The sequence below is a fragment of the Pristiophorus japonicus genome, chromosome 17 (assembly GCF_044704955.1).
Source record: "Pristiophorus japonicus isolate sPriJap1 chromosome 17, sPriJap1.hap1, whole genome shotgun sequence".
Lineage (NCBI taxonomy): Eukaryota > Metazoa > Chordata > Chondrichthyes > Pristiophoridae > Pristiophorus > Pristiophorus japonicus.
Window position 1 is genome coordinate 89394892 of NC_091993.1, and position 26607 is coordinate 89421498.

General features: G+C 43.1%; 1 protein-coding gene across 1 annotated transcript in view; it reads right to left on the reverse strand.

The window, feature by feature from the left end:
* The window catches only part of LOC139228225 (plakophilin-1-like), a 71935-nt gene that overhangs the window by 18278 nt on the left and 27050 nt on the right, over positions 1–26607 (reverse strand). The window contains exons 4-7 of the mRNA XM_070859402.1: positions 19729–19858; positions 17714–17921; positions 13518–13683; positions 1712–1829 (exon numbers count right to left, since the gene is read on the reverse strand). Coding sequence (XP_070715503.1) covers positions 1712–1829; positions 13518–13683; positions 17714–17921; positions 19729–19858 — 622 coding nt within the window. The remainder of the gene's footprint in view (positions 1–1711; positions 1830–13517; positions 13684–17713; positions 17922–19728; positions 19859–26607) is intronic.

Genomic DNA, 26607 nt, shown 5'->3' on the forward strand with positions numbered 1-26607 from the left:
ACTGAGCACAGTCAAAGTAAGCAGTAGGCTCCTTGTTAGAATTACTCACATTGGAACATATTTTCAAGCCATTTCAAAATTAAAGATGCATTTGATACTATTACAGATATTAAAAATAGGCCTCTGTTTTTTTGTCCTGTTTTGAGCCTTAGCACAGCTTTATAGATTAATTAAATGGAGAGTTGGAGAGCATGTAGTTTCCTAATGGCAAGAAAAACAACATGCCATGTTTCTCCAAAGTGTAGCACCTTGTTTCCTGTAAATGGGATGACAACCGAGGAAGCCCATAAAATCAATCAGAAAGCATAATTTGATTATTTCACACAAGTACACACAGCTTTTGGAATGGAGCTGAACAACTTAATAGTTCTGTTATTCGGTTGTCCTATATTTGGATTTGTGAGAGATAGGTTATGCCTGACAAACCTGACTGAATATTTTAAGGAGGTGACTAAAGTAGTGGAAAGGGGAATGTCTACTGATGTTATTTATATGGACTTTCAGAAGGCATTTGATAAATTCCCACATGAGTGTGTGTTAACTGAGGTAGAAGCCCACGGAATTGAGGGCAAATTATTGATCTGGTTCGGATATTGGCTGAGTGGCAGAAGACAGGCAATAGGGATGATGGGTAGGTACTCAAATTGGCAAGATGTGACTAGTGGCGTCCCGCAGTGATCTGTACTGGGGACTCTACTATTCACAGTATTTATTAATGACTTAGTTAATGGCATAGAAAGCCATAATATCTAAATTTGCCGATGACACAAAGATAGGTGGCATTGTAGATGAAAGCATAAAATTACAAAGAAATATCGACAGATTAAGTGAATGGGGAAAACCGTGGCAATTTGATTTCAATGTAGGCAAATGTGAGGTCATCCACTTTGGACCTAAAAAGGATAGAACAGGGTACTTCCTAAATGGTGAAAAACTAAAAACAGTGGATATCCAAAGAGACTTAGGAATCCAGTTACATAGATCGTTAAAATGGCATGTACAGGTAGAAAAAGTAATCAAAAAGGCTAATGGAATGCTGGCTTTTATATCTAGAGGACTAGAATACAGGGGGTAGAAGTTATGATGCACGTATACAAAGCCCTGGTTAGACCACACTTGGTGTACAGTGAGCAGTTCTGGGCACCACACCTTAGGAAGGATATATTTGCCTTGGAGGGAGTGCAGGGTTAGGTTAAGAGGAGGAATTACACAAATTAGGGGTGTATTCCCTAGAATTTAGATGGTTAAGGAGTGATCTGATCAAAGTTTTCAAGATATTAAGGGGAACAGAGAGGGTAGATAGATATAAACTATTTCCACTGGTTGGGGATTCTAGGACTAGGGGGATAGTTAAAAATTATAGGCCAGACCTTTCAGGAGTGAAATTAGGAAACACTTCTACACACAAAGGGTGGAAGTTTGGAACTTGCTTCTGCAAACGGCTATTGATGCTAGATCAATTGCTAATTTCAAATCTGAGAGTGATAGCATTTTGTTAACCGAAAGTATTAAGGGATATGGGCCAAAGGCAGGTATGTGGAATTAGGTCGCAGATCAGCCATGATCTCATTGAATGGCGGAACAGGCTCCAGGGACTGAATGGCCTACTACTGTTCCAATATTCCTATGTTCATAATTCAGTGATAAAATATACATATGCATCTTTATCAACATAATCATCAGCCAATCTAGATTAATTAACATTACTTACCTTTTCATCAGCTTCGTTTGCATCAATGCATGCTTGAGTATGAGACATGAGAGAATCAATTAACCCACGGGAGTTGCGCATCAACTGGCGGCCGGTCTGACCAGCGGAGCTTAGGTTCCTACAGAGCAAAATTTAAAATTGGTTTCTGAATTTAAAAAAATGTAAAACCTAATTGAAGTGTCAAAAGCCCACAGTGCAGAGCACCGCCAAAGGGGCTAGAAATTAGTTTTTTTTGGCGAAAACAGTATTTTTGCGCCAAAAATACCACTTTCACTTTGCTACCGCTACGAGGCCTAAAATTCAAGCTTCACTTTGCACAGCAGTAAAAATTGGCGTTGTACGAGGATTCATGGCGCTAACCACAAATTATCTACAACTTTACTCCAAGACTGATATCGCTACGAGAGAGGCCTGGGGAGGTGGGAAAACACCAAAAATCAATTGCAAAAAACAAAAAAAAAAACAAACATTCACACAAGACACTTAACTATCGAATCGCTGAAAAAGAAATAAAAAATAAAACTTTAACTTACCTTTTTTGCAGGTCTTCATACCTACCGCTGCTCCAAGGGCTGCAATGCAGATATTTACCTGCTGGTATTGTTTGCACTAAATACGGGTGCAGCTGAGCCAAATTTTTGGCGAAAGCGATATTTTGAGTCTTGCATGGAGGCGGTTTGCTCCCCAGCGGTACTTAAAAACTGCCAGCGCAAGACGTTTCTGAATTTCCCGCTGGCCAAAAATAGCGAAATAGTGCCAAAAAAACAGTTGCAAGGTCGGCGAATTTCTAGCTCTAAAAGTTTAAATAAATCAGGAAGTAATGATTACATGATAGCTCGGAATTCAAAAGCCTACAGGTTGCAGGAGAAAGGAAACATGGAACAGCTAAAGACTTGAGGGTATTGGTGTAAGAAAGCATGAGATTCGGTGACCTGACAAATATACATCGAGGAACCACACAAATCCTAATTCCCTGCTTTAACTCCTTACTAAGGAACCGTCTGAAGTTTTACCTCACAACTTAGGTCCAGGGATCAATGATGCCTGACTCAGCAAGCTGAAACGTCTTAAACTATTTATTACAGATCAAAATGGATTTAATTTAATAACCCTCGATTAAGTTACCCTCAAGCTGCTGAGTAAGTGAATTACATTTTTCTAACCAAATCATAAAGGAAGAAGCCCCACTACAAATCATGTACTAAACATTATTTATTGTTTAGAAATCAAAATTTAAAGTTGGGTACATAAACACTTAACAGAGACACATAAATGTGATGAGAGTTACTTAGCAGTTGAGTAGAAAATCATTAATGGACAAAGCTACTTAACGAAACAAAGTTACACTGACTATATATCACTGTAAATCAACACTAACGGATGCTGCGTAGTAACTATAGCAGTGACCAGAATCTGAGGTTATAAATTGATGAGATTACTTTAAGAGTAATTCTTGAGATAGCTGACAAGTTAACAGCTGTGAATAGGCTGTCTATCAAATATCTCAAGTCTATGGCCGGAATGTTGCCGGCGCTCAGCGGCTGGGATGGGTGGCGAGTCAGTTGTTAAATTTTAAATGATTGACAGTGGGTCGGGACCCTGCTGTCAATCCGCCATCACACTATTTTCCTAGATGTCGAGTCTGACAACACTGAACAGACCCGACACGCAGCGGTGGGGAGACAATTTAGGTCATTATGACCTTGTTAACAGTCCGTTAGAAGAATTTTGAGCTGAACCTAGCACTTTACCAGGTTGTCCATGGGGTTTACACTGCTCGGGCATCACATCAGGTAAGGAGGAGGTCAGGAGTTTTGTGAGTTATCTTTGGTTCTGACTGAACTCATTTTACACCCGGGTGACGATTTCTGAGCTGGCTTCCCTCTCACCTTTCTTGATCTCGTACAACTTGCTATCAATTAACAATCTTAGCTCAAACTTTAGCTTCTAACCTCCACATCTAAAGAATAATAGAGGAAATAAAAGTATTCTTCTGATTAACACAAATTAAGAAAGACTGCTACTTCTACCAAAGACAAAGTAACTCTTCTCCCTAGTGAACCTTCTCTGAACAGCCTCCAATGCAAATATATCCTTCCTTAAAAATGGAGACCAAAACTGTATGCAGTACTCCAGGTGTGGCCTCACCAATACCCTGTACAGTTGTAGTAGGACTTCTCTGCTTTTATACTCTATCCCCCTTGCAATAAAGGCCAACATTCCATTTGCCTTCCTGATTACTTGCTGTAGCTGCATACTAACTTTTTGTGTTTCATGCACAAGGACTCCCAGGTCCCTCTGTACTGAAGCACTTTGTAATTTTTCTCCATTTAAATTATAATCTTTTCTATTTTTACTGCCAAAGTGGATAACCTCACATATTCCTACATTATACTCCATCTGCCAAGTTTTTGCCCACTCACTTAGCCTGTCTATATCCCTTTGCAGATTTTGTGTCCCCTCCTCACAATTTGCTTCCTCACCCATCTTTGTATCATCAGCAAACTTGGCTACATTACACTCGGTCTCTTCATCTAAACATTAATATAGATTGTAAATAGTTGAGGACCCAGCGCTGATCCCTGCGGAATCCCATGAGTTACTGTTTGCCAACTGGAAAATGACCCGTTTATCCCGACTCTGTTTTTTGTTAGTTAACCAATCCTCTATCCATGCTAATATATTACCCCCAACCCCGTGAACTTTTACCTTGTGCAGTAACCTTTTCTATGGCACCTTATCGAATGCCTTCTGGAAATCCAAATACACCACATCCACTGGTTCCCCCTTATCCACCCTGCTCGTTACATCCTCAAAGAACTCCAGCAAATTTGTCAAACATGATTTCCCTTTCATAAAACCATGATGACTCTGCTTGATTGAATGATGCTTTTCCAAATGTCCTGCTACTGCTTCCTTAATAAAAGGACTCTAGAATTATCTCAACGGCAGATGTTAAGACTAACCGGTCTACAGTTTTCTGCTTTTTGTCTGCCTCCTTTTTTAAAAAAAAAATAGGGGTGTTACATTTGCAGTTTTCCAATCTACCGGGACCTCCCCAGAATCCAGAGAATTTTGGTAGATTACAACCAATGCATCCACTATCTCAGCAGCCACTTCTTTTAGGATCCTAGGATGCAAGCCATTAGGTCCACAGGACTTGTCCGCTTTTAGTCCCATTATTTTAGAGAGTACAGATACTACTTCCTCAATGATAGTGATTGTATTAAGTTCCTCCCTTCCTTATAGCCTCTTGATTATGCCCTATTGGGATGTTTTTAGTGTCTTCTACTGTGATGACCGATACAAAATATTTGTTCAATGTCTCGCCATTTCCCTGTTCCCCATTATTAATTCCCCAGTCTCACCCTCTAGGGGACCAACTGCCTTTCCCCTATTTATAGTTTCCATTGCTAATGTTAATATCCTTGTTTGATGGTCTGTGCAATATTAAACCAATCCAAGATTTTTCTTTATGCATCACGCCCAGTACACAGTAGCAGCTTTGTCCCTTTAGTTGATGAAATATATACTTGCCAGTGCAAAATAATCCCTTGGTCTTTATAAAAACAAAGCACTGTTCAGAGGCATGTGAAGGGACTTGCTCAGCTTCAAATGTTGCCCAGGTATACGCTAACCATCTTGAGTTGACGTCCGTGCGTTTCTATTTCTAGCAGGGTTTGCTGATAGGGGCCAGGAGTGGAAATGTTGGATAATTTCCCCCTCCCTAACCTAGGAGCACTGCAGATCATTGCATCTACCAATCTGGCAGTGTTTCTAATGTAATTAAGATAATGAAAATAGCCTCAAATTCAATCATTTGCATTGCTTAATGAATATAATGAATTTTCATCTGTAGTGCTCTCAGTGCAGGGCTTCACAACGGAGAGTGCTAAAAAAGGAAAATTTGCCCTGTTTACTTTAAGGAAGTGTTTATTTGTACTGCCAAAATGGCCAACATGCTCCACCTTTTGTTTCTGATTGGTCCCTTTGGAGGATAAATCACACCCTGAAATTTCACAGGAATGTGTCACTGGAACCACCCATCCCAAGGTTTCACTGACTTTGCAAATTGTAACTCTATCCACTTTGACTTCCTGAAACGACAGAGGACAGAGCTCCCCGGAGGACAGCAAGGGCCAGCCAAAGTCCCGTGCCCCAGTCCAAGTACATCCCTCCCCCAGCCAAAGTGCCTTACCCCAATCAAAGTACATCCCACCCCCAGCCAAAGTCTCGTACCCAAGTCCAAGTACATCCCTCCCCCAGCCGAAATGCCTTACGCCAGTGCAAGTGCATCCTTCCCACCTCCCACCATAGATGTGGAATTGTGTATGGATTGTTAACAGGTTTATTGGGTATGAAGTGAATAGCGACAGTGTCGTGACTTCTGGATAGCATCCACTCCAACAATGTTCCTTGTAGGGGGTTGGAAGAACGTAATCCGTCTTCCCCGAGTTCACTCTCTCCCCTCCGAACCCCCCACCCATGTCTCTCTCTCTCTCCACCCCAGCCTCTCACTCTATCGGATCTCCACCAGCCTCACGCCGGCCGCTCTACAGCCCATGCCCAAAGGGGCGAGTCCTGTGACTCGGCGACGGGTGCCGGGCTACATGGTGGCAGCCCGGTCGACACGTGGGCTACCATTGTCAGGCCGACGCAATTGTCGGCTGGCAAATAAAGATGGCTGCCTGGGGTGCTAAAGGCCATCCCTTTAAGGGGCGCCTCGGATGGTGTTGATATCCACCGTGCCAGCCTCGCGGCGCATGGTGCAATTTCCCCCACGAGGCACAAAGGGGTAAGTGTGGGATGGTGAGGGGTCGGCGCGCACCGTGATGATTTCATCGCCCGTTACGCACTGGCCTGGAGCTCTAATCGCGGGGCGCGATGCTGCCAAGACAGTGCCCCCAAAACCTCCGGGGCAATTTGCAGGAGGCTGTTCCCCCGAGTGTAAACAACATTGTGCCCAGTTAGCGCCCCCGGAGGCACTAACAGGGCTATAAAAAGGAGCAATTTTGCCCCCACAATGTTTTACCAAGATTCTGCAATGCACTCTTTGGGGTCAAGTTTCGGCCGCCAGCTAGAACGGCGCACATTGGAGAGGCCTGCCTAATTTATAGAACAAAAATTGCGGCGAATACTTACCTCGCGATTCTCAGATAGCTGTAGGCCCAATTCCACCTCGCCGCTGCACAGCAGGAGCTGCTGGGGGCGGAGCTGCAGCCCTGCGCCGAAAACAGTGCCAGCAGCTGCACGCATGCACAGTGGAGGCTGCGCGCATGCGCAGTAGCTGCCGGCATCCTGTCTTCGGGGCGACGACCCTATCCCAGGCCGAAGGGACATCGCCCCTCTCCCCAGCCGAGTGGCCTGCGCATCTTACCTCGGCGGCGGGGCCCGCCCGAAGAGACGTCGGCAGCCCAGCATTGGCTGCATGCGGGCCCCACCCAAAGTCCTCAGCGGGGCCCGACTTCTTCGTCGTCGGCAGAGCCTGCCCGCCCTGCATCTCGCTGGGGTTGGTATCCCGCCCGAAGAATCGGCGGCGTCAGCAGCCCGGCATCGGCTGCGCGCGGGGCTTCTTCGTCGTCTTCCCCCACCCCATCTTCTTCTCTTCTCCCCCCCACCCCATCTTCTTCTCTTCTCCCCCCCACCCCATCTTCTTCTCTTCTCCCCCCACCCCATCTTCTTCTCTTCTCCCCCCCCCCATCTTCTTCTCTTCTCCCCCCCCCCATCTTCTTCTCTTCTCCCCCTCCCCCATCTTCTTCTCTTCTCCCCCTCCCCCATCTTCTTCTCTTCTCCCCCCCCCCCATCTTCTTCTCTTCTCCCCCCCACCCCATCTTCTTCTCTTCTCCCCCCCCCATCTTCTTCTCTTCTCCCCCCCACCCCATCTTCTTCTCTTCTCCCCCCCCCATCTTCTTCTCTTCTCCCCCCGCACCCCATCTTCTTCTCTTCTCCCCCCCCCCCCATCTTCTTCTCTTCTCCCCCCCACCCCATCTTCTTCTCTTCTCCTCCCCCACCCCATCTTCTTCTCTTCTCCTCCCCCACCCCATCTTCTTCTCTTCTCCCCCCCACCCCATCTTCTTCTCTTCTCCTCCCCCACCCCATCTTCTTCTCTTCTCCTCCCCCCCCCCCCATCTTCTTCTCTTCTCCTCCCCCACCCCATCTTCTTCTCTTCTCCCCCCCCACCCCATCTTCTCGCTTCGCCCCCCCCCTTCTCCCTGGTGCTGCAGGTGAGTAGAAATAATTTTTTATTTATTGAGTGATTTTTAATATTTTTTTAATTTTTTTAATTTTTTTAATTTATTTGGATTGATTTATTAGTTTATTTATTGATTTATTTATCATTTATTATTGATGATGGCTCTTTATTTGTAAAAGTGAAGTGTTTAATCTTTGTAAACCCCTCTTCCCCCACCTCCGCCCCTCCTTGTTCCCTGCGCCTGATTTTAACCTATGGCTGATTTTCGAAGTATAGGCAAGGTTTTTCTGAGCGTACAAAAATCTACACTTACTCGATTCTAAGTTAGTTTGGAATAAGTTTTTGCTGCCTAAATTTGCAAAACAGGCGTAAGTGGCCAGACACGTCCCCTTTTGAAAAAGAAAATCTGTTCTAAAATGAAACTGTTCTAACTGACTAGAACTGGAGCAAACTAAAGGCCGAAAATTGCAATTTCTAAGATACACCATTCTAAACTAGTTGTTCCAAAAAAATAGGAACTCAGGCCGAAACTTGACCCCTTTACAACTTTAAACATAATTGACAAGTTACTAATCAATTCACAACACTTGAAAGACTGGCTCCACAGCATTTGCAAGTGTATGCACCAACAGACTTTGATGTTCTGCAAGCACAATGCTTTGTGTGTTTAGTAAAGTCGGATTTTGTCCTCTGCCTATCCATCAGATTGACAACTGTAAGGCATAGTCCTCATTATCCTTGCACCAAAAACAAGACACACATAAAATAACCAAGCCTAATACTAATATCCGTGTCACTCAAGTTGTTATTATATTCATCAATGCCCTCATCCATGCCCTTGTTATGTCTAGACTTCACTATTCCAATGCATTCCTGGCTGGCCTCCCACATTCTACCCTACGTTAACCAGAGGTGGTCCAAACTTGGTTGCCCATGTCCAAAGTTGCACCAAGTACCTATCCTCAAGTATAACAACGTAGTGTATGACCATTGTGTCTAGAAATACAGGCCCCAAAATTGCCCTTCGCCCCGATTGGGGGCGGTGACCTTCCTGGGCCGGGATTTCCTGCGCCCAGCCCAGAAGTCCCGCCCCCGACACCCATCACCCCTGTGCTCGCTGACCTACATTGGCTTCCGGTTAAGTAACACCTCGATTTCAAAATTCTCATTCTTATTTTCAAATCCCTCCATGGTCTCACCCCTCCCTATCTCTGTCATCTTCTCCAGCTCCACAACCCTCCAACGCAGTGTCAAATTTTTTATTTCATAATACTCCTGTGAAGCGCCTTGTGATGTTTCACTACGTTAAAGGTGCTATAGAAATACAGGTTGTTGTTGTTGTTGTTGTTGCTATGGATTAGTATTGATTAGACCATTTGTATATTTCCAGCATTTTCTGTTTTAATTTTCCACTGTGCAAAAATAGACAGCACCTCCAAAATGCCAGTAACTGACACAGATGGAAGAATCACCTTTTTATAAAATCTTCATTCTTTCTTTGCATCTTCATGTAAGTTAATACCAACAAGCCAAACAATCCCCTCACATAAACCTCAAAAACAGATCTGTTTGTGTGTATGTGTAAACTATGTGAATACAGAATAGAGAAAGTTAACTAGACCAGCCACGTAAATACTGTGGCAACAAGGGCAGGTCAGAGGCTGGGTATTCTGTGGCCAATATTTCACCTCCTGACTCCCAAAGCTTTTCCATCATCGACAAGACACAAGTCAGGAGTGTGATGGAATACTCTCTACTTGCCTGGATGAGTGCAGCTCCAACAACACTCAAAAAGCTCGGCACCATCCAGAACAAAGCAGCCCGCTTGATTGGCACCCCATCCACCACCTTAAACATTCACTCCTTCCATCACTGACATACCGTAGCTGCAGTGTGTACCATTTACAAGATGCACTGAGCAGCTCATCAAAGCTTCCTCGGCAGCACCTCCCAAACCCACGGCCTCTACCACCTAGAAGAACAAGGCAGCAGATGCATGGGAACACCACCACCTCCACGTTCCCCTCCAAGTCACACACGATCCTGACTTGGAGGTATATCGCTGTTCTTTCATCGTTGCTGGGTCAAAATCCTTGAACTCCCTCCCGAACAGCACTGTGGGAATACCTTCACCACAAGGACTGCAGCATTCCTAGAAGGTGGCTCACCACCATCTTCTCAAGGGCAATTAGGGATGGGCAATAAATGCTGGCCTTGCCAGCAATGCTCATATCCTATGAAAAAGTTATAATAGAAATGAATGTTTAAACCATCTGCAAATTCAGTGGCATGATCGAATTCAGTGTGGTTAGGAATTAGGGCACAGGTACAGTGGGGATTTTCCAAGGATGATCATATTTTATAAAAAAAGTGTAGAATAAATATTTTGACAAACTACAAATCATGGCCAGCATTTATTACCCATCCCTAATTGCCCTTGAGATGATGGTGGTGAGGCTTGCTAGGCCATTTCAGAGGGCAGTTAAGAGTCAACCACATCGGTGTGGGTCTGGAGTCACATGTAGGCCAAAATGGGCAAGGACGGCAGATATGATCTTATTGAAACTTATAAGATTATGAGGGGGCTTGACAAGGTTAATGCAGAGAGGATGTTTCCATTGATAGGGGAGACTAGAACTAGAAGGCATAATCTTAGAATAAGGGGCCGCCCATTTAAAACTGAGATGGTGAGGAATTTATTTTCTTAGAGGATTGTAAATCTGTGGAATTCACTGCCTCAGAGAGCTGTGGAAGCTGGGACATTGAATAAATTTAAGACAGAGATAGACAGTTTACTAACCAATAAGGGATTACGGGGTTATGGGGAGCGGGCACAGAAGTGGACCTGAGTCGGATCAGCCATGATCATATTAAATGGCGCAGCAGGCTCAAGGGGCCAAATGGTCTACTCCTGCTCCTATTTCTTATGTTCTTATTTCCTTCCCTAAAAGGACATTATGTCATTCCAGTCGTCACCATTACTGGTACTAGCTTTTTATTCAGATTTATTTAATTAACTGAATTTAAACTCCCCAGCTGCCAAGGTGGGATTTGAACTTATCTGCTCCAAATCACTTGTCCAGGCCTCTGGATTACTAGTCCAGTAACATAACCACTATAGTGCCACACCCCTATACATGATATAAGGAAATATAGTTGGTACAGCAATGACTTGAGAATCCCAGAATTCATATGGTTTGTAGTTTGTCGCACTGGGAGCAACACTCAGCAGGATCCAATTAAAAAAATTAAATATGGGTTCCAATAAGTCAAAATAATCAAATACCAAAAAAAACAGCTGATAGAATTTTTACGGATGAAACATGCTGTGCAGTATTAGCAAACACATTAACACATTCAAATAACATTCCTCTAACAATTTAAAACACCTTCATTGAAGTATGAAAGGATGGGATAGAGTAGATAGGAATTAATTATTTCCAGTGATTGAAGGACCTCGAATGATGGGACATATGTCTATGATTATATGCAACAGGTGTAGTGCAGAGAGCAAAAGTAACTTTTATTTAAGGCAGAGGGTTGTGAGGCTGTGGCATGCACTGAGTTAGTGATAGAAGCAGAGACCAAGTCAACATTTAAGAATAAGTTAGATAGGTAGTCGAAGGGAAGGGGTATAAAAGGAATAAGGGAGTTGGGTGGGCACGTGGGATTAGGTTTACTGATCATGTGGAGGATGAACAACAACATGGACAGATTTGGCCAAACAGACTGTTTCTGTGTTGTAATATCTTTCCAATTCTATGTAATATGTGTCAACCTCTTTATACTAAAATGAGTTAATCTGTCTGTTAAAATACCATACTAAGGAATATCACACAAATATGTGTACGCTAATATTGCATCGCACAATTTCACCTGAAACAAAAGAGATACTGTTAATACGGCTGATCAGGTTAAGGTTTTGGATGTAACTCTTCTTTAAAACTGAAAGATAAGCAAATTTAATAGAATCAGAAAAGGAGGAAAGGAAACAACAGCTACGATCGGGATGAACAACGTGCAATTTCCATTAAAGAAAAGCAAGAGATTGTTAGATGATACAAAAGGTTATCTCAGTCGGTCACAGAAAGACATTAAACAAACAAAGTACTTGCAGGTAGCTATGACAGCGAGAGGCCCACTCAAGAAAACGGGAAGTAATTGGAGAAAATTGGAAACAAAATAGAGAGAGCCTGCAGGTGCAGGTCTGAAATGAAACACTTCAGGGAGAATTTTCCTTGAATTCCCACCCAAAAATGGATCGTCATAGGGCAGAGAAGCAAGGAACATAGGGCAGGGAGGCCTCCAGCCAACTCCCCATCCCAAAATGGGCTGTTGAGATTTTCCTCTGCTATACTGCCCCTGATGACAATGCTCACCCATTGCACATGCTGTCACATGTAAATGACAGTGAGGGAGCAGGACTGAGGGCTCTGGGTGAATTTCCCTCCATTCCCAACTCTGCTCTACTAATGGGAGAGAAAGGCCAGAGGGATGGAGGTGGTAAGGGGATTGTGGTGGTGCCTTGCTTTCTTCTACTGGCCAGAAGCAGTCATTCTGATTGGTCAAACTGACCACAATGATAGCTCCCCTCTCCACACAATGAATTTGCAGTCAGAGGTTTCCCACAGGTGGTTGCCCCCAAACCGTAATAAAACTACGAACGTACCTGATGGTCCTCGATCCACAGAGACTTGCGCTCCTGTAACCCAAGGGCGCAGGCAGTTTGCAAGCATCCCCGGGATCTCATGGGCCGGCCCAACCAATCAGAAAGGGGATTCCCATCATGTTCACGAGGATTCCATTTACGTACGGAATCCCCGTAAGATTAATAGGAGTCTCCCAAAAAATACATGTACACAATACTGAAATTTTAAAAACTCATTAAAAAATTAAAATACAATTTAATTAAACATTTAAAACAAGAAAATTTTTCAAGGAGCCAAAAATAACCTAAACTTATTGTACAGGTTTTTGAGTGTTAAAATTATTTTTAAAAATGTATTTTAATATTTATTTAAACCCTTCTGCTGGTAAAAGGCCTTACGCCTGCTTTTATCAGGTATAAGGGTTTCATGGACATTCGCTGGGCAGTAGTTGGGTAAATAGCAGATGATCTGTCAAGAAGGTTCTTGATAGATCGCATGTTCTGGTCATAGGCCCTGGAAAATCCAGGCCAATGTTGCTGGCATTTCCATAGTGCTGAAGTTTGCGTTTTCATCCATGTTACGCACCATTTTTTCAGATAAGCAATAAAGAGTAACCAAGGATATAAAGTACACACAATGTCAAAAAAAAAGCTCACATACTCTGCTTTTCTTACCATTTTAGCAACAAATGCACAAAAAGGTTAAAGTACACATGCATATGGCACTAGAATATGAGTATTGAGATCAAATGTCCAGACAAGACTGCCTTAATGGTTAGTTCCAGAGCAGCACTGGGGTTATTGGGGCAGGCTATAGCCTCCCAGGTCATAGTGCCAGAATAACTAGCAGTGGAAAGGGAACCAATATTTTATTTTTAAAAGTAATTGTCAAAATGATGCATTCTGCACAGTTACACAAACATTTGAGTTTTAGTCCCCCACCAATGGAAGGGAGGTTATCATACCTTAGACACCCTGTAGCATTGTGGAAAACCTCTGAATCAGTAGCTTTTTGGTTTCCATTCTCTTCAGAAGCATATGGAATAATCACAGATTCAGTCAGGACTGGCAAGGCATCATTAATCAGGTTCTCCTTGAGGTTATCGCACGATGAAAGATTCCATAAAAGCCCTAATAACAGGAAAAATAATTAGCAGATCAAACATGCGACATACAAACTAAAACAATCACTTGTTTAGAAAGTGACATTTTATTGTGTATCCTCATCCATTTCCTTGCTTATGTCGCTCATTCTTAAAACAGCTTCTTTCAGACCATTCTTTTGAAACAGGGAACCTGGCAAAAGAGCACAGTAGTCAACTATTACCTACTGCTGTGGATCCCGTCGTCTTCTACAGGTTGTGAAAGCTGACGATAGGGCACACTATTAATCTGCATAGAAATAATAAAAACATAGTCAAGAATATCTATTTAGTGGATTAATATCATTAGCTTTCAAGAAGCATGTGAAAGTCTGGAAAGACTTCTTGTTTGCATTCATTGTTTGTGTAACTAACTGTGCAGAATGCATCATTTTGACAATTACTTTTTAAAATTAAATATTGGTTCCATTTCCACTGCTAGCTATTCTGGCACTGACCTGGGAGGCTATAGCTTGCTCCAACAACCCCAATACTGCTCTGGACAAAGCCTGCACAACTTCAGCTATCGCTTTCAGTCTATGAATCAATTGACAAGAGCCTGTATGTGAGTGATATTAATATTGGCAAACTTCTACAGTGGACCACATCATGAAAAGAAACATTAAAATGGGCTAAACTTTTTGCCTGGCAATGAATGCAAAGAAGTCTTTCTAGACTTTTACATGCTTCTTGAAAGCTAATGATATTATTCCACTAAATAGATAGTCTTGTTTTTATTATTTCTGTGCAGGTTAATAGTGTGCCCTATCATCAGCTTTCACAACCTGTCGAAGACGAGGGGACCCATAGCAGTAGGTAATAGTTGACTGTACTGTGCTCTTAAAAAGACCCGATACCAGATTGAAGTTCTAAAAGGTCGATCAATTAATAATATCCAGGGCATGTGTTGGAAAGAGTAGCATATCAAGATCTTTTTAAACACTTGGGCTTACTGGTGCCAAGAAAATAATATGATTGCCAGAATTATTATAGTCAAACTGGATTTTATTCCTCCTCCCAGCATCATTATCCATTTACAATTATTAAATTCCAATTAACTATATATTTATTTTATAACACAATTATTTCTGGTTTAATAATATCTCAACCAGTAATTTAATCGAAATGATTTCCATGTCTAGACTAGCTGCTGATTTCCTAATGTCACATTTCAGGATTCTTGATCATCTTTTTGGAACCGAGTTAAGTTTAAGGCTTATGTTTTAAAACAAGTAAATTTGCACAGGTTAAAAGGAAAAGTTGCAGTCATTGGAGGACGCACATCAAAACCAGATCAGCAGTTTGGGGATGGGGAGCTGTTACAACTCACAGCCAGTTTCAAACTCAGAATGAGGATCAGTTGTCTCATCCCATACCCAATAGTGAGAATGTCCAGGGACTTTGACCAAATCATCAGTACTTCTCAGATGGCAAGAACAAATATTCATACCCAGTGGTGAGGACTATTTTGTTAATGTGGACATGGCATGAGATGTCTGTGGCAGATATACTTCCTGGAGAATGGGTAGTTAGTTGAGTTGACACGCCTGCTGAAAAATCATTGGACAGGAATGTATTAAGAGATATAACCCCTCTACCTACTGGGACCAGAATTAAGAGAAAGAGGCAAAGAGCAGATCACAGGGAATACTACTGTTACATCCCTGGGTTATACTATTCTATAGTTAGAGATTGGGCATTAGAGGCACACCCCTATTTCGGAGCACTTAGGACAATGTAAGAGAGAATATCTAAGGCATACGCTCAACTTTTAGGGGGAGAAATTGGCCTGGTTTGTGCCCCCCGTTAGCGTTTTGGTGGGGGGTTGGTAACAGGGCACTAATGGGTTACCGACCGGACGCGGCAAAATCACTGACGCCCGCAAACCTCTCTTGCGGTTTTGCGTTGGCGCTAAGACTTACCGCCTCAATCCCTTGCGCCCCGTAGATCATGATGTCATCTAGTGCACAGTGCCACTTTACCACCCGGATGTAATATTTGCCCCTGCCCCCTCCAGCATTGCCAGGCATCAACAACGTCAAGAGGCATTGTCACTTCGGCTGGCCGCTTGGGGAGTGATATTTGAAGGCAGTGGTTGTCGGGTCGGGCAAAACTTATTTATGGCCCCATTCTGGTGCCTCCTGCTTTCTTTTGCCCCCGCGACTGCTCAGCCCTGCATTCTCTTAGAGTGCTTGGGTCTCCTATGCACGTAGCGCAGGTGCTGTGGTCCAACAGACATAGCCTGAAGATTCATTCAATGCAGCATTGGCCCTTCTCTTTGAGGATGCCCCGAACATTGCTCAGCGCTCTGCCAATATTTCCTCACTCACTCCCTTTAGCGCTCTAAGAGAAGTGGTTGCGCTTGATTTAACCTGGCGATACTTTTGCGTACCCTGAAAAGTTATCATCCCAAACGGGGCTATCAAATTTCTAGTCCTAATTGCCTGAATTAATCTTCACTCAGAAACTGGAGTAGGTCCTTCAGCTAATGAGTCTATCCCACCATTATTATTTCCCATTGCAGCTCTTTTTAATCCAATCCTTTCCTTTTCTCCATAACCCTTTAATATCCTTTACTTTCTAAGTGAGTAAACACTTTTAAACACATCAATCAATTCTGTATCTATAGCCTTCTGGGATAGTGCTTTCCACATTCTCATAACATTTTGTGTGAAGACAGTTTAGCCAAATTCAGTTCTAATCAACTCGGCTCAAATTTTAGAATTAGGTGATCTCATTCTGCACTCATGTGAATGATTGACATTCTGAGTGTATCTTTCATCTCTCACTTTCCAATCCAGAAATTTACTTTCTCAAGATCTCAAAAACTGTCAGAAGAAAATCTTCAGAGAAATTTCAGAGCAAGAACCAACTAAAATATTTGTGCAAGTTTTAGTGAGAAAAATCAAAACTGGCCTCCTTGATGCTGTATTGCCCCAGGGATAGTCCTGTGCTGCTCTTACAGCCACTTATAGGATGCCCATATTCAGAGATTGGGTTTGGGGCAAATGGCATGGGGATGTTGGCCACAATCACCCAGCATTATTTACATGTAGAGGGATGAGGTCCAGGTCTGCAGATTAACAGGCTTTTAGCAGATGAATCTTTGTGCAAGTTTTTTGGGGTGGCATTGTGGCAGGAGACGATATTACCCTATTTTACTTGATTTAGAATCCTAACATCACTCGAAAATTACCGCCCAATTAGCGTTAGCGATTAATTGCCTAACTTTCAGCATTTGGGGTCTATGCCAGTGGCGCAGCACAAAGGGAGGCGTTGCACTATTTTTGGGGTGCAAAAATGGGATCCTCGCCAACTTTTGTGCGGGGCCGGGAGCGCTCCAAGGGAGGCCTGAAAAAAAAATTCAAAAAAATGTTCAAAAAACATCACCTAACAAATCGCTGCAAAAATATGAAAAATGAAAAACGAACTTACCTTTTTTCAGTTTTTTCCATCTTACCGCTGCCAGCAGGGCTGGATCGCTGTGTTTTTCCTGGCGGTCATTGGGGCGCAGCGTACGGTTCAGGCGAGTCTCAAAACTCGGGCGTTGTCGCAATCCGAGTCATTACACCCAGACGCTGCTCTCCCCGGTGGTGCTTCACCACCGCAAAAACCGAGCCGAGGATCATGACCGGGTGAGAAACAGCTGAGCACCCAGTTTTTCGCTGCGGAGGGTCAAAACGCAGCAAAAAACTGGTCACAAACCACCTGAAAATCCAGCCGCTTATGTGAAGGAAGAAACTGAGTAAGGATAAGACAGATAAATTGGAGCAAAAGGGATAGGGGAGTTTAGGTGTATGTTGAAATCACGGAGTGTGAGAAGTCACTTAGTGCATAGGCTAAGGGAGGGTATCTCGGTGTGGAAGTTGATATGGGGCTTGGGAGGGTGGTACATGACAAGCAAAAAAGAGAGAGACATGAAGGATGGAAAAAGGTGTTTAAAAGAAGAGAAGGTACCAGAGGAGTAGGGGATAAGAGCTACGCCATAAGAAATCCTCCAATTAAACAGAAGTTTGTACCAGTTATTTGCTTCTTTGTTTCCGGTTCATATGTTTCTCTCAGGAGCGGAAGTACATGCTTTATTCCATCATATTTCTTTACTTCCAACTTGTTGGTGGTGTTCTTGTAGACTGCATTTCGAAGAGCTCCACAAACAGATTGCTGAACATTGTGATTTTGGATTTTTAAAAGGCTGATTAGTTGAGGAATTGCACCCATTTTGTAAATCTGAAAAAAATATGGATTTATTAAATCTAGCTGAAGGATTTATTAAATCTAGCTGGATAAGCAATACTACATAATAAGGTATTTAGGATGAATACTACAAGGTCAAGCATCCAAGAATCAAGCAGCTAGAATCAAAAAGACTCCTTTTTAAGAGGGACAAGTGGACATGAAGCAAGAACTAAAGACCTTGGGAGGAGGGGGGGGGGGGAATAGGCTTTTAAAGAGGTTTTTTAGGTTAAGGACCAAGCTAGTAAAGCAAATCATTTTGGAAGAGAGTTCCAAAGGAGAGGGGCATTCAGAATGGATGCAAGATTAGCTTCTGACAGAAATGCTGGAGGGACAAGCAATATTCTGGAATCAGAGGGAAGAGGAGTTTGGGCTGCAATGAATGGCTGGAGAAGATCTTCTAAATAAGGTAGCGAACTAGAAAATGAGGATAAGAATCCTGAAGTGGAAAAAAAGTGACACCAAAAAAGGGTCAGTCTGAGCTTGAAGGTTGTGAAGCACTTTGACATCTTGAGGTCATGAAAGAAGCTATACAAGTTCAGGTTATGTCTTAAAGACGTGCAGGGAACTCAGCAGATTCTATAATGGCAATGGACCAGAGAAATGTGGCATTACTCTATTTCCCAGAGCACATAATCGTGAATCACACTGGTAAGACCCCCACAGCCCATTTAAAATATATACATTGCATTACTTTGCACACAATCAAATTTTCCTTCCATATGTCTGAGCCAGGTATAGATCCATTACTTATGAACCAGGATACTTGAGAATTGTCTGGATTGTAAAGGTATCCCTTAGTGACCACTCAAATGATATATAGAGGCCGAAATTCCCTTGTTGTGCGTCTCCGGCAGGCGCTAACAGGATGCAAAAGTGTTTTTGTCCAGGGCGGGGGGGGAGCGCTACTGGCTCCCGCGTAATTGCACGGGAGTTTGCGGAGGCGCAAATGCAGTAGTGCCGTGCCCCGCTAGTAGTGTCCCAAGCCGCTGCGTCTCCAGCGGTTACGTCATCGCCGTGCGCGGTGACTACTTTTAGCCTTGCGGCGGCTCCTTTCCACCCAGCGCCATAAATTGGCCTGCGCCCCGTGTAGCTACCATAAGCAGTGTCCGCATCAGAGTCGCAGGTCGCGAACCAGGCCGCTCATCCTTCACGGGGCGAAACTTAAAGGGGAGGTGCGCTGTGTCGGACGGCGTCATTTTTCTCCCCGACTCACCGGTCAGGCCGCCATTCAGCGATGCCGCTAGATCCAGGCCACGAGCATGCAGCCCGGCATTCCGTGTCGGTAGTGGGCTGCAGCCACTGCACCCCTTATCCCTGGTGGCCCAGTGGAAGCCATCAAAGGGCCTGCGGAGCTCGCAGAGTTCGTCCACTTCAACGGAAGGGGAGGGGTGGTGAAACGCGCCAGCGCTACATGGAGAGGCCGCGTAGCACTCCGCGATGCGCCTGGGTAGCCCCCCGATCCCACCCAAGAGAAAGTGGAGTGCACGACATTGTGCTCCACTTCCTGTGAGGGGTGGTAACCAGAATTTTGCTTCCGGGGCGGGACGTCTGGGCCGGGCGCAGAATGTCCGACCCCAGAGAGATTGCCAAGATAATATGGAATTTCAGCCCCATAGATTTTAAAAAGGATAATTGTTACAAGTCTATAATTATGTACAAAATGTACTTATTAATTTTACCAACCTATGGAGAAAAAGCACTACAATGGAAGGGCTTCTTTTATTTGTCTATCTAGATATTCTATTTTGTTCAGTGAAAGTTTTCTGTTTCAAGAGATATTTGTAACGTTTTACTTTACCGCTGCTTTAGCACTGTCCTCCACAAAGCACTTATGCTGGATGTAGGAAGAAGCATAGGCCAGAACACTGGGATCCTTGCTGGATAAAAGCATCACTGCTTTTTGTAGGTTCATGTCTGAATCAAATCTTCTGGAATAGGTCACAACAATGAAAACAAGTCATATTTGAAGTATGCAGCTCCACATTATGTGGATGAACAATGTATGTTTACTGCTGAGTAGTGTATTTGGATCATATCAATGCATGCCCCAACCATAAGGTTTTATGTGTTATCTATGGAACACCAATTAAGTCTAGCCACTACGAGATAGGCAATTGCTTAAATTCAGCTAATTGTACGGTAGTTAGGATCTGCAACTACACATTCTGATTCTATTAATACAGAATAAACCCAATAGATGTCAAAATGAATTTAAATCTAAGTTAGCTCAAAGTAAACAGTAACTGATACTTCTCTTGTGCATTTTTTCTCCCTTTGCAGCTCCAGGCTATATTCTATGCCATCATTTATAGCGGGCATTGGTACGAACACGATTTGCCCACTATTGATTTTTAAATGGTTTATCCCTTCCATCTACAACACTCATGATGTTCAAAATAAAGGGCCCAAGTTTCCCCAGAAGCTGCTCCGTTTTTTTTGGAGCAACTAGATTTTTTTGGAGTAGCTTAAAAATCGCAATTCTGCCCATTTTATTTGCTCCAGTATAAGTGAGTTAGTTACGTTTTTTTTTAAGTTTAGTTTTTTTTTTCAAAAGGGGCATTACCACTTACACCTGTTTTGGCCATTTAAGCAAGTTTAGACAGCTAAAGCTTACTCTAAACTAACTTAGGCCCGCGTATGTGCCACTTGTGTCCGCAGTGAGCTAAGAAATCAGCGCAGGTAGCCAGAGATTTGGGGGGGGGGGGGGAAGGGAAGTGAGAGGACCTTGCAAAGCACTAAACACTTTCACAACAACATTAAAGAAGCATAAGTATATTTAAAGCACCAAGCACTAAACAAAGCAATACATTTAAAGCACCAAGCACTAATCCAAGCACAAAAATAAGCATTCAATAACAAATAAAAAATACAAGGAAGCTGAGAGGGCCTGCACCTAGCACCAAGACTTACAAAGCACTAAACAACTAGATTAAAAATGGATTGATAAACTAGGAAATACATTATAGCAAGTCCTGTAAATAAGAGTTTTAGCCAAACTATCTTACAAAATTTATTTTGAAAGCAGATGAAGAGTAAACTTGAATGTAAATCAAACAAGAATTTAGGACCACATCATCAATCAATAAATAAATAAATAAATAAATAAACAAATAAATAAGAAATAGAAATCCTACCTTCAGCAAAGCTTTACTGCAGAAAAAGACTAGCAGCTGGCCGCCGATGAGCGAGCCCATTCGGCCAGGGCTAGGGGCGGTAAGATGCACACCGGGAGGCTAGGCTCAACGTGGCATCGGTAAGGGGGCGGGGGGGGGGGGTGGGTGGAAGGCTGAACGCGGCAGGGAAAGCCGATGAGGGAGCCCATTCGGCCAGGGCTAGGGGCAGCGTGCTTTGGGCCCCTCCCACATTGCCTGCAGAGATAGTGGGGACGAGGACCTGTGTGCATGTGCAGAGGTCCCGGCACTGTTTTCAGCACCAGGACCTGGATCTGCCACCCACTGTTTGTGCTGCGCGAAGCCAAGGGCTTGCGATGTTCCAGCAGCGGGGAGAATACTGCGGTAAATTTTCGGCGCGCTTTTTCTTCTACAAAGTCAGCGGACCTCACGGAGCTGCGCCGTTTTAAGCGGGGGGGGCAAACTTAGGCCCAAAGAACTGAAATATCAGTGAAATAGATTAAATACTAAAATGTCGCCAGCTAGATAATAAAAATATTCATTTAAGATTTAGCTATTGCTTTGCGGAAGTAATGATTTTGGATATTTTAGAATATTTCTTTAGGTAGGTACAATCAGAAAGTTGAAATATAAATAATGGTAAGTGTCAAATGTTTTATCTCAAAATACTCCTGTGAAGCGCCTTGGGACATTTCATAAGAACATAAGAATTAGGAGCAGGAGTAGGCCATACGGCCCCTCAGCTTGCTCCGCCATTCAATACGATCATGGCTGATCCAATCATGGACTCAGGTCCACCTCCCTACCTGCTCCCCATAACCCCTTATTGTTTAAGAAACTGTCTAGTTCTGTCTTAAATTTATTCAATGTCCCAGCTTCCACAGCTCTCTGAAGCAGTGAGTTCCACAGATCCACATCCCTCTGAGCGAAGACATTTCCTCTCATCTCAGTTTTAAATGGATGGCCCCTTATTCTAAGATTTTGCCCTCTAGTTCTAGTCTCCCCTATCAGTGGAAACATCCCCTCTGCATCGAACTGGCCTCAACAATTTTCTCTGGTAGAGAATTCCACAAGTTCACAATTCTCTGAGTAAAGAAGTTTCTCCTCATCTTGGTCCTAAATGGCTTACCCCTTATCCTTAGACTGTGACCCCTGGTTCTGGACTTCCCCAACATCGGGAACATTCTTCCTACATCTAACCTGTCCAATCCCGTCAGAATTTTATATGTTTCTATGAGATCCCCTCTCATTCTTCTAAATTCCAGTGAATATAAGCCTAGTCGATCCAATCTTCATATGTCAGTCCTGCCATCTCAGGAATCAGTCTGGTGAACCTTCGCTGCACTCCCTCAATAGCAAGAATGTCCTTCCTCAATTTAGGAGACCAAAACTGTACACAGTATTCAAGGTGTGGCCTCACCAAGGCCCTCTACAACTGCAGTAAGACCTCCCTGCTCCTATACTCAAATCCTCTCGCTATGAAGGCCAACATGCCATTTGCCGCCTTCACCGCCTGCTGTACCTGCATACCAACTTTCAATGACTGATGTATCATGACATCCAGGTCTCGTTGCACCTCCCCTTTTCCTAATCTGTCACCATTCAGATAATATTCTGCCTTCCAGTTTTTGCCACCAAAGTGGATAACCTCACATTTATCTACATTATACTGCATCTGCCATGCATTTGCTCACTCACCTAACCTGTCCAAGTCACCCTGTAGCCTCTTAGCATCCTCCTCACAACTCACACTGCCACCAGCTTAGTGTCATCTGCAAATTTGGAGATATTACATTCAATTCCTTCGTCTAAATCATTAAATGTATATTGTAACTAGCTGGGGTCCCAGCACTGAACCTTGCAGTACCCCACTAGTCACTGCCTGCCATTCTGAAAAGGACCTGTTTATTCCTACTCTTTGTTTCCTGTCTGCCAACCAGTTCTCTATCCACATCAATACATTACCCCCAATACCATGTACTTTAATTTTGCACACTAATCTCTTGTGTGGGACCTTGTCAAAAGCCTTTTGAAAGTCCAAATACACCACATCTACTGGTTCTCCCTTGTCCACTCTACTAGTTACATACACAAAAATTCTCGAAGATTTGTCAAGCATGATTTCCCTTTCATAAATCCATGCTGACTTGGACCGATCCTGTCACTGCTTTCCAAAAGCGCTGCTATTACATCTTTAATAATTGATTCCAACATTTTCCCCGCTACCGATGTCAGGCTCACCGGTCTATAATTCCGTGTTTTCTCTCTCCCTCCTTTTTTAAAAAGTGGGGTTACATTAGCTACCCTCCAATCCATAGGAACTGATCCAGAGTCTATAAAATGTTGGAAAATGACCACTAATGCATCCACTATTTCCTCAAGTACTCTCGGATGCAGACTATCAGGCCCCGGGGATTTACCGGCCTTCAATCCCATAAATTTCCCGAACAAAATTTCCTGACTAATAAAGATTTCCTTCAGTTCCTCCTTCTCGCTCGACCCTCGGTCCCCTAGTATTTCCAGAAAGTTATTTGTGTCTTCCTTAGTGAAGACAGAACCAAAGTATTTGTTCAATTTGTCTGCCATTTCTTTGTTCCCCATTATAAATTCACCTGATTCTGACTGCAAAGGACCTACATTTGTCTTCACTAATCTTTTTCTCTTCACATATCTATAGAAGCTTTTGCAGTTAGTTTTTATGTTCCCTGCAAGCTTACTCTCATACCCTATTTTCCTACTCCTAATTAAATCCTTTGTCCTCCTCAGCTGAATTCTAAATTTCACCTCAAATACCCTCCAAACCTTCTACCAATTACTTTACATTTATGCCCCTTGTTGTTGACCCCCTCTGCTAAGGGAATTAGGCCCTTTCTATCCACTATATCTCGGCTCCTCATAATTTTATACACCAATGAGATCTCCCCTCAGCCTCCTCTGTTCCAAGGAAAACAAACCCAGCCTATCCAAACTGTCTTCATAGCCAAGATTCTCCACTACTGGCAACATCCTCGTAAATCTCCTCTGTACCCTCTCTAGTGCAATCACATTCTTCCTGTAATGTGGTGACCAGAACTGCACGCAGTACTCTAGCTGTAGCCTAACTAATGTTTTATACATTTCAAGCATAACCCCCCCCCCCCCCCGCTCTTGTATTCTATACCTCGGCTAATAAAGGCAAGAATTCCATATGCCTTCTTAACCACCTTATCTACCTGGCCTGCTACCTTCAGGGATCTGTGGACATGCACTTCAAGGTCCCTTTTTACCTCTACACTTCTCAGTATCCTACCATTTAATGTGTATTCCCTTGCCTGGTTAGCTCTCCCCAAATGCATTACCTCACACTTCTCCAGATTGAATTCCATTTGCCACTGTTCTGCCCACTTGACCAGTTTATTGATATCTTCCTGCAGTCTATAACTTTCTTCTTCATTATCAACCACACAGCCAATTTTAGTATCTTCTGCAAACTTCTTAATCATACCCCCTATATTCAAGCCTAGAACATGGATGTATACCACAAAAAGCAAGGGACCTAGTACTGAGCCCTGCGGAACTCCACTGGAAACAGCCTTCCATTCACAAAAACACCCTTCAACCATTACCCTCCTGCCTTTGTGCCAATTTTGAATCCAACTTGCCACTTTGCCCTGGATCCCATGAGCTTTTACTTCCGTGACCAATCTGCCATGTGGGTCCTTATCAAAAGACTTGCTAAAATCCATATACACTACATCAAACTCACTACCCTCATCGATCCTCCTTGTTACCTCCTCAAAAAATTCAATCAAGTTAGTCAGACATGACCTTCCATTAACAAATCCATGCTAACTGTCTTTGATTAATCCATGTCTTTCGAAATGAAGATTTATCGTGTCCCTCAGAATTTTTTCCAATAATTTTCCCACCACCGAGGTTAGGCTGACTGGCCTGTAATTACTCAGTCTATCCCTTTCTCCCTTCGTAAACAAAGGTACCACATTAGCAGTCCTCCAGTCCTCTGGCAACAAATTTGAAGCCAGAGAGGATTGGAAAATGATGGTCAGAGCCTCTGCTATTTCCTTTTTTGTTTTGCTTAACAGCCTGGAATACATTTTATCCGGGCCTAGAGATGTATTCACTTTCAAAGCTGCTAAACCCCTGAATACCTCCTTTCTCTGTGTTTATTTCATCTAATATTTCACACTCCTCCTCTCCGATAGCAATGTTTGCATCGTCCCTCTTTTGTGAAAACAGACGCAAAGTATTCATTAAGAACCATACCCACGTCTCCGCATCCACACACAGATTACCCTCATTGTCTCTAATAGGCCCTACCCTTTCTTTAGTTTTCCCTCTTGCTCTTAATATATTTATAAAACATCTTTGGGTTTTCCTTGATTTTACTTGCCAAGAAGTTTTCATGCTCTCTCTTTGTTTTCCTAATATTTTTTTTAATTTTTTTTAAATTTCACCCCTGCACTTTCTATATTCCTCTCGAGATTCTGCAGTATCTGTCATAAGCTTCCCTTTTTCCCTTTTTTCTTTATCCTACCCTGTATGTCCCTAGACAGCCAGGAGGCTCTAGAGTTGTTAATCCCATCTTTTTTCTTTAAGAGCACATATTTGGTCTGAACCCTCCAGATCTCCTCCTTGAATGCCTCCCACTGCTCGGACACTGATTTACCTTCAAGTAGCTGTTTCCAGTCCACTATGGCTAAATCACCTCTCAGCTTAGCAAAATTGGATTTTCCCCAATTTAGAACTTTTATTCCTGGTCTATCCTTGTCACTAGCATCTAAATGCTCTCCCACTGATACCCCTTCCACTTGCCCAGCTTCATTGCCTGGATGACCGGAGGACTGCTAATGTTATACCTTTGTTTAAAAAGGGAGAAAGGGATAGACTGAGTAATTACAGTCAGTCTAACCTCAGTGGTGGGAAAATTATTGAAAAAATTCTGAGGGAAAGGATAAATTTTCATTTAGACAGACACGGATTAATCAAGGTCAGTCAGCATGAAATTATTAAGGGAAGGTCATGTCTGATTAACTTAATTTGATTTTTTGAGGAGGCAACGAGGGTTGATGAGGGTAGTGTGTTTGATGTAGTGTATATGGATTTTAGCAAGTCTTTTGGTAAGGTCCCACATGGCAGACTGGTCACAAAAGTAAAAGCCAATGGGATGCAGAGCAAAGTGGCTAGTTGGATCCAAAATTGGCTCAGAAGCAGGAAGCAAAGGGTAATGGTTGATGGGTGGTTTTTGACTGGAAGGCTATTTCCAGTGGAGTTCCGCAAGGCTCAGTACTAGGTCCCTTGCTTTTTGTGGCATATATCAATGAATTAGACTTGAATGTCGGGGGTATGATTAAGAAGTTTGCAGATGATACTAAAATCGGCTATGTGGTTGCTTATGAAGTAGTATGTTGTAGACTGGAGGATGGTATCAATGAACTGGTCAGGTGGGCAGAACAGTGGCAAATGAAATTCAATCCGGAAATGTGAGAGGTAATGCATTTGGGGAGGGCTAACAAGACAAGGGAATGCACAATAAATGGTTGGACAGA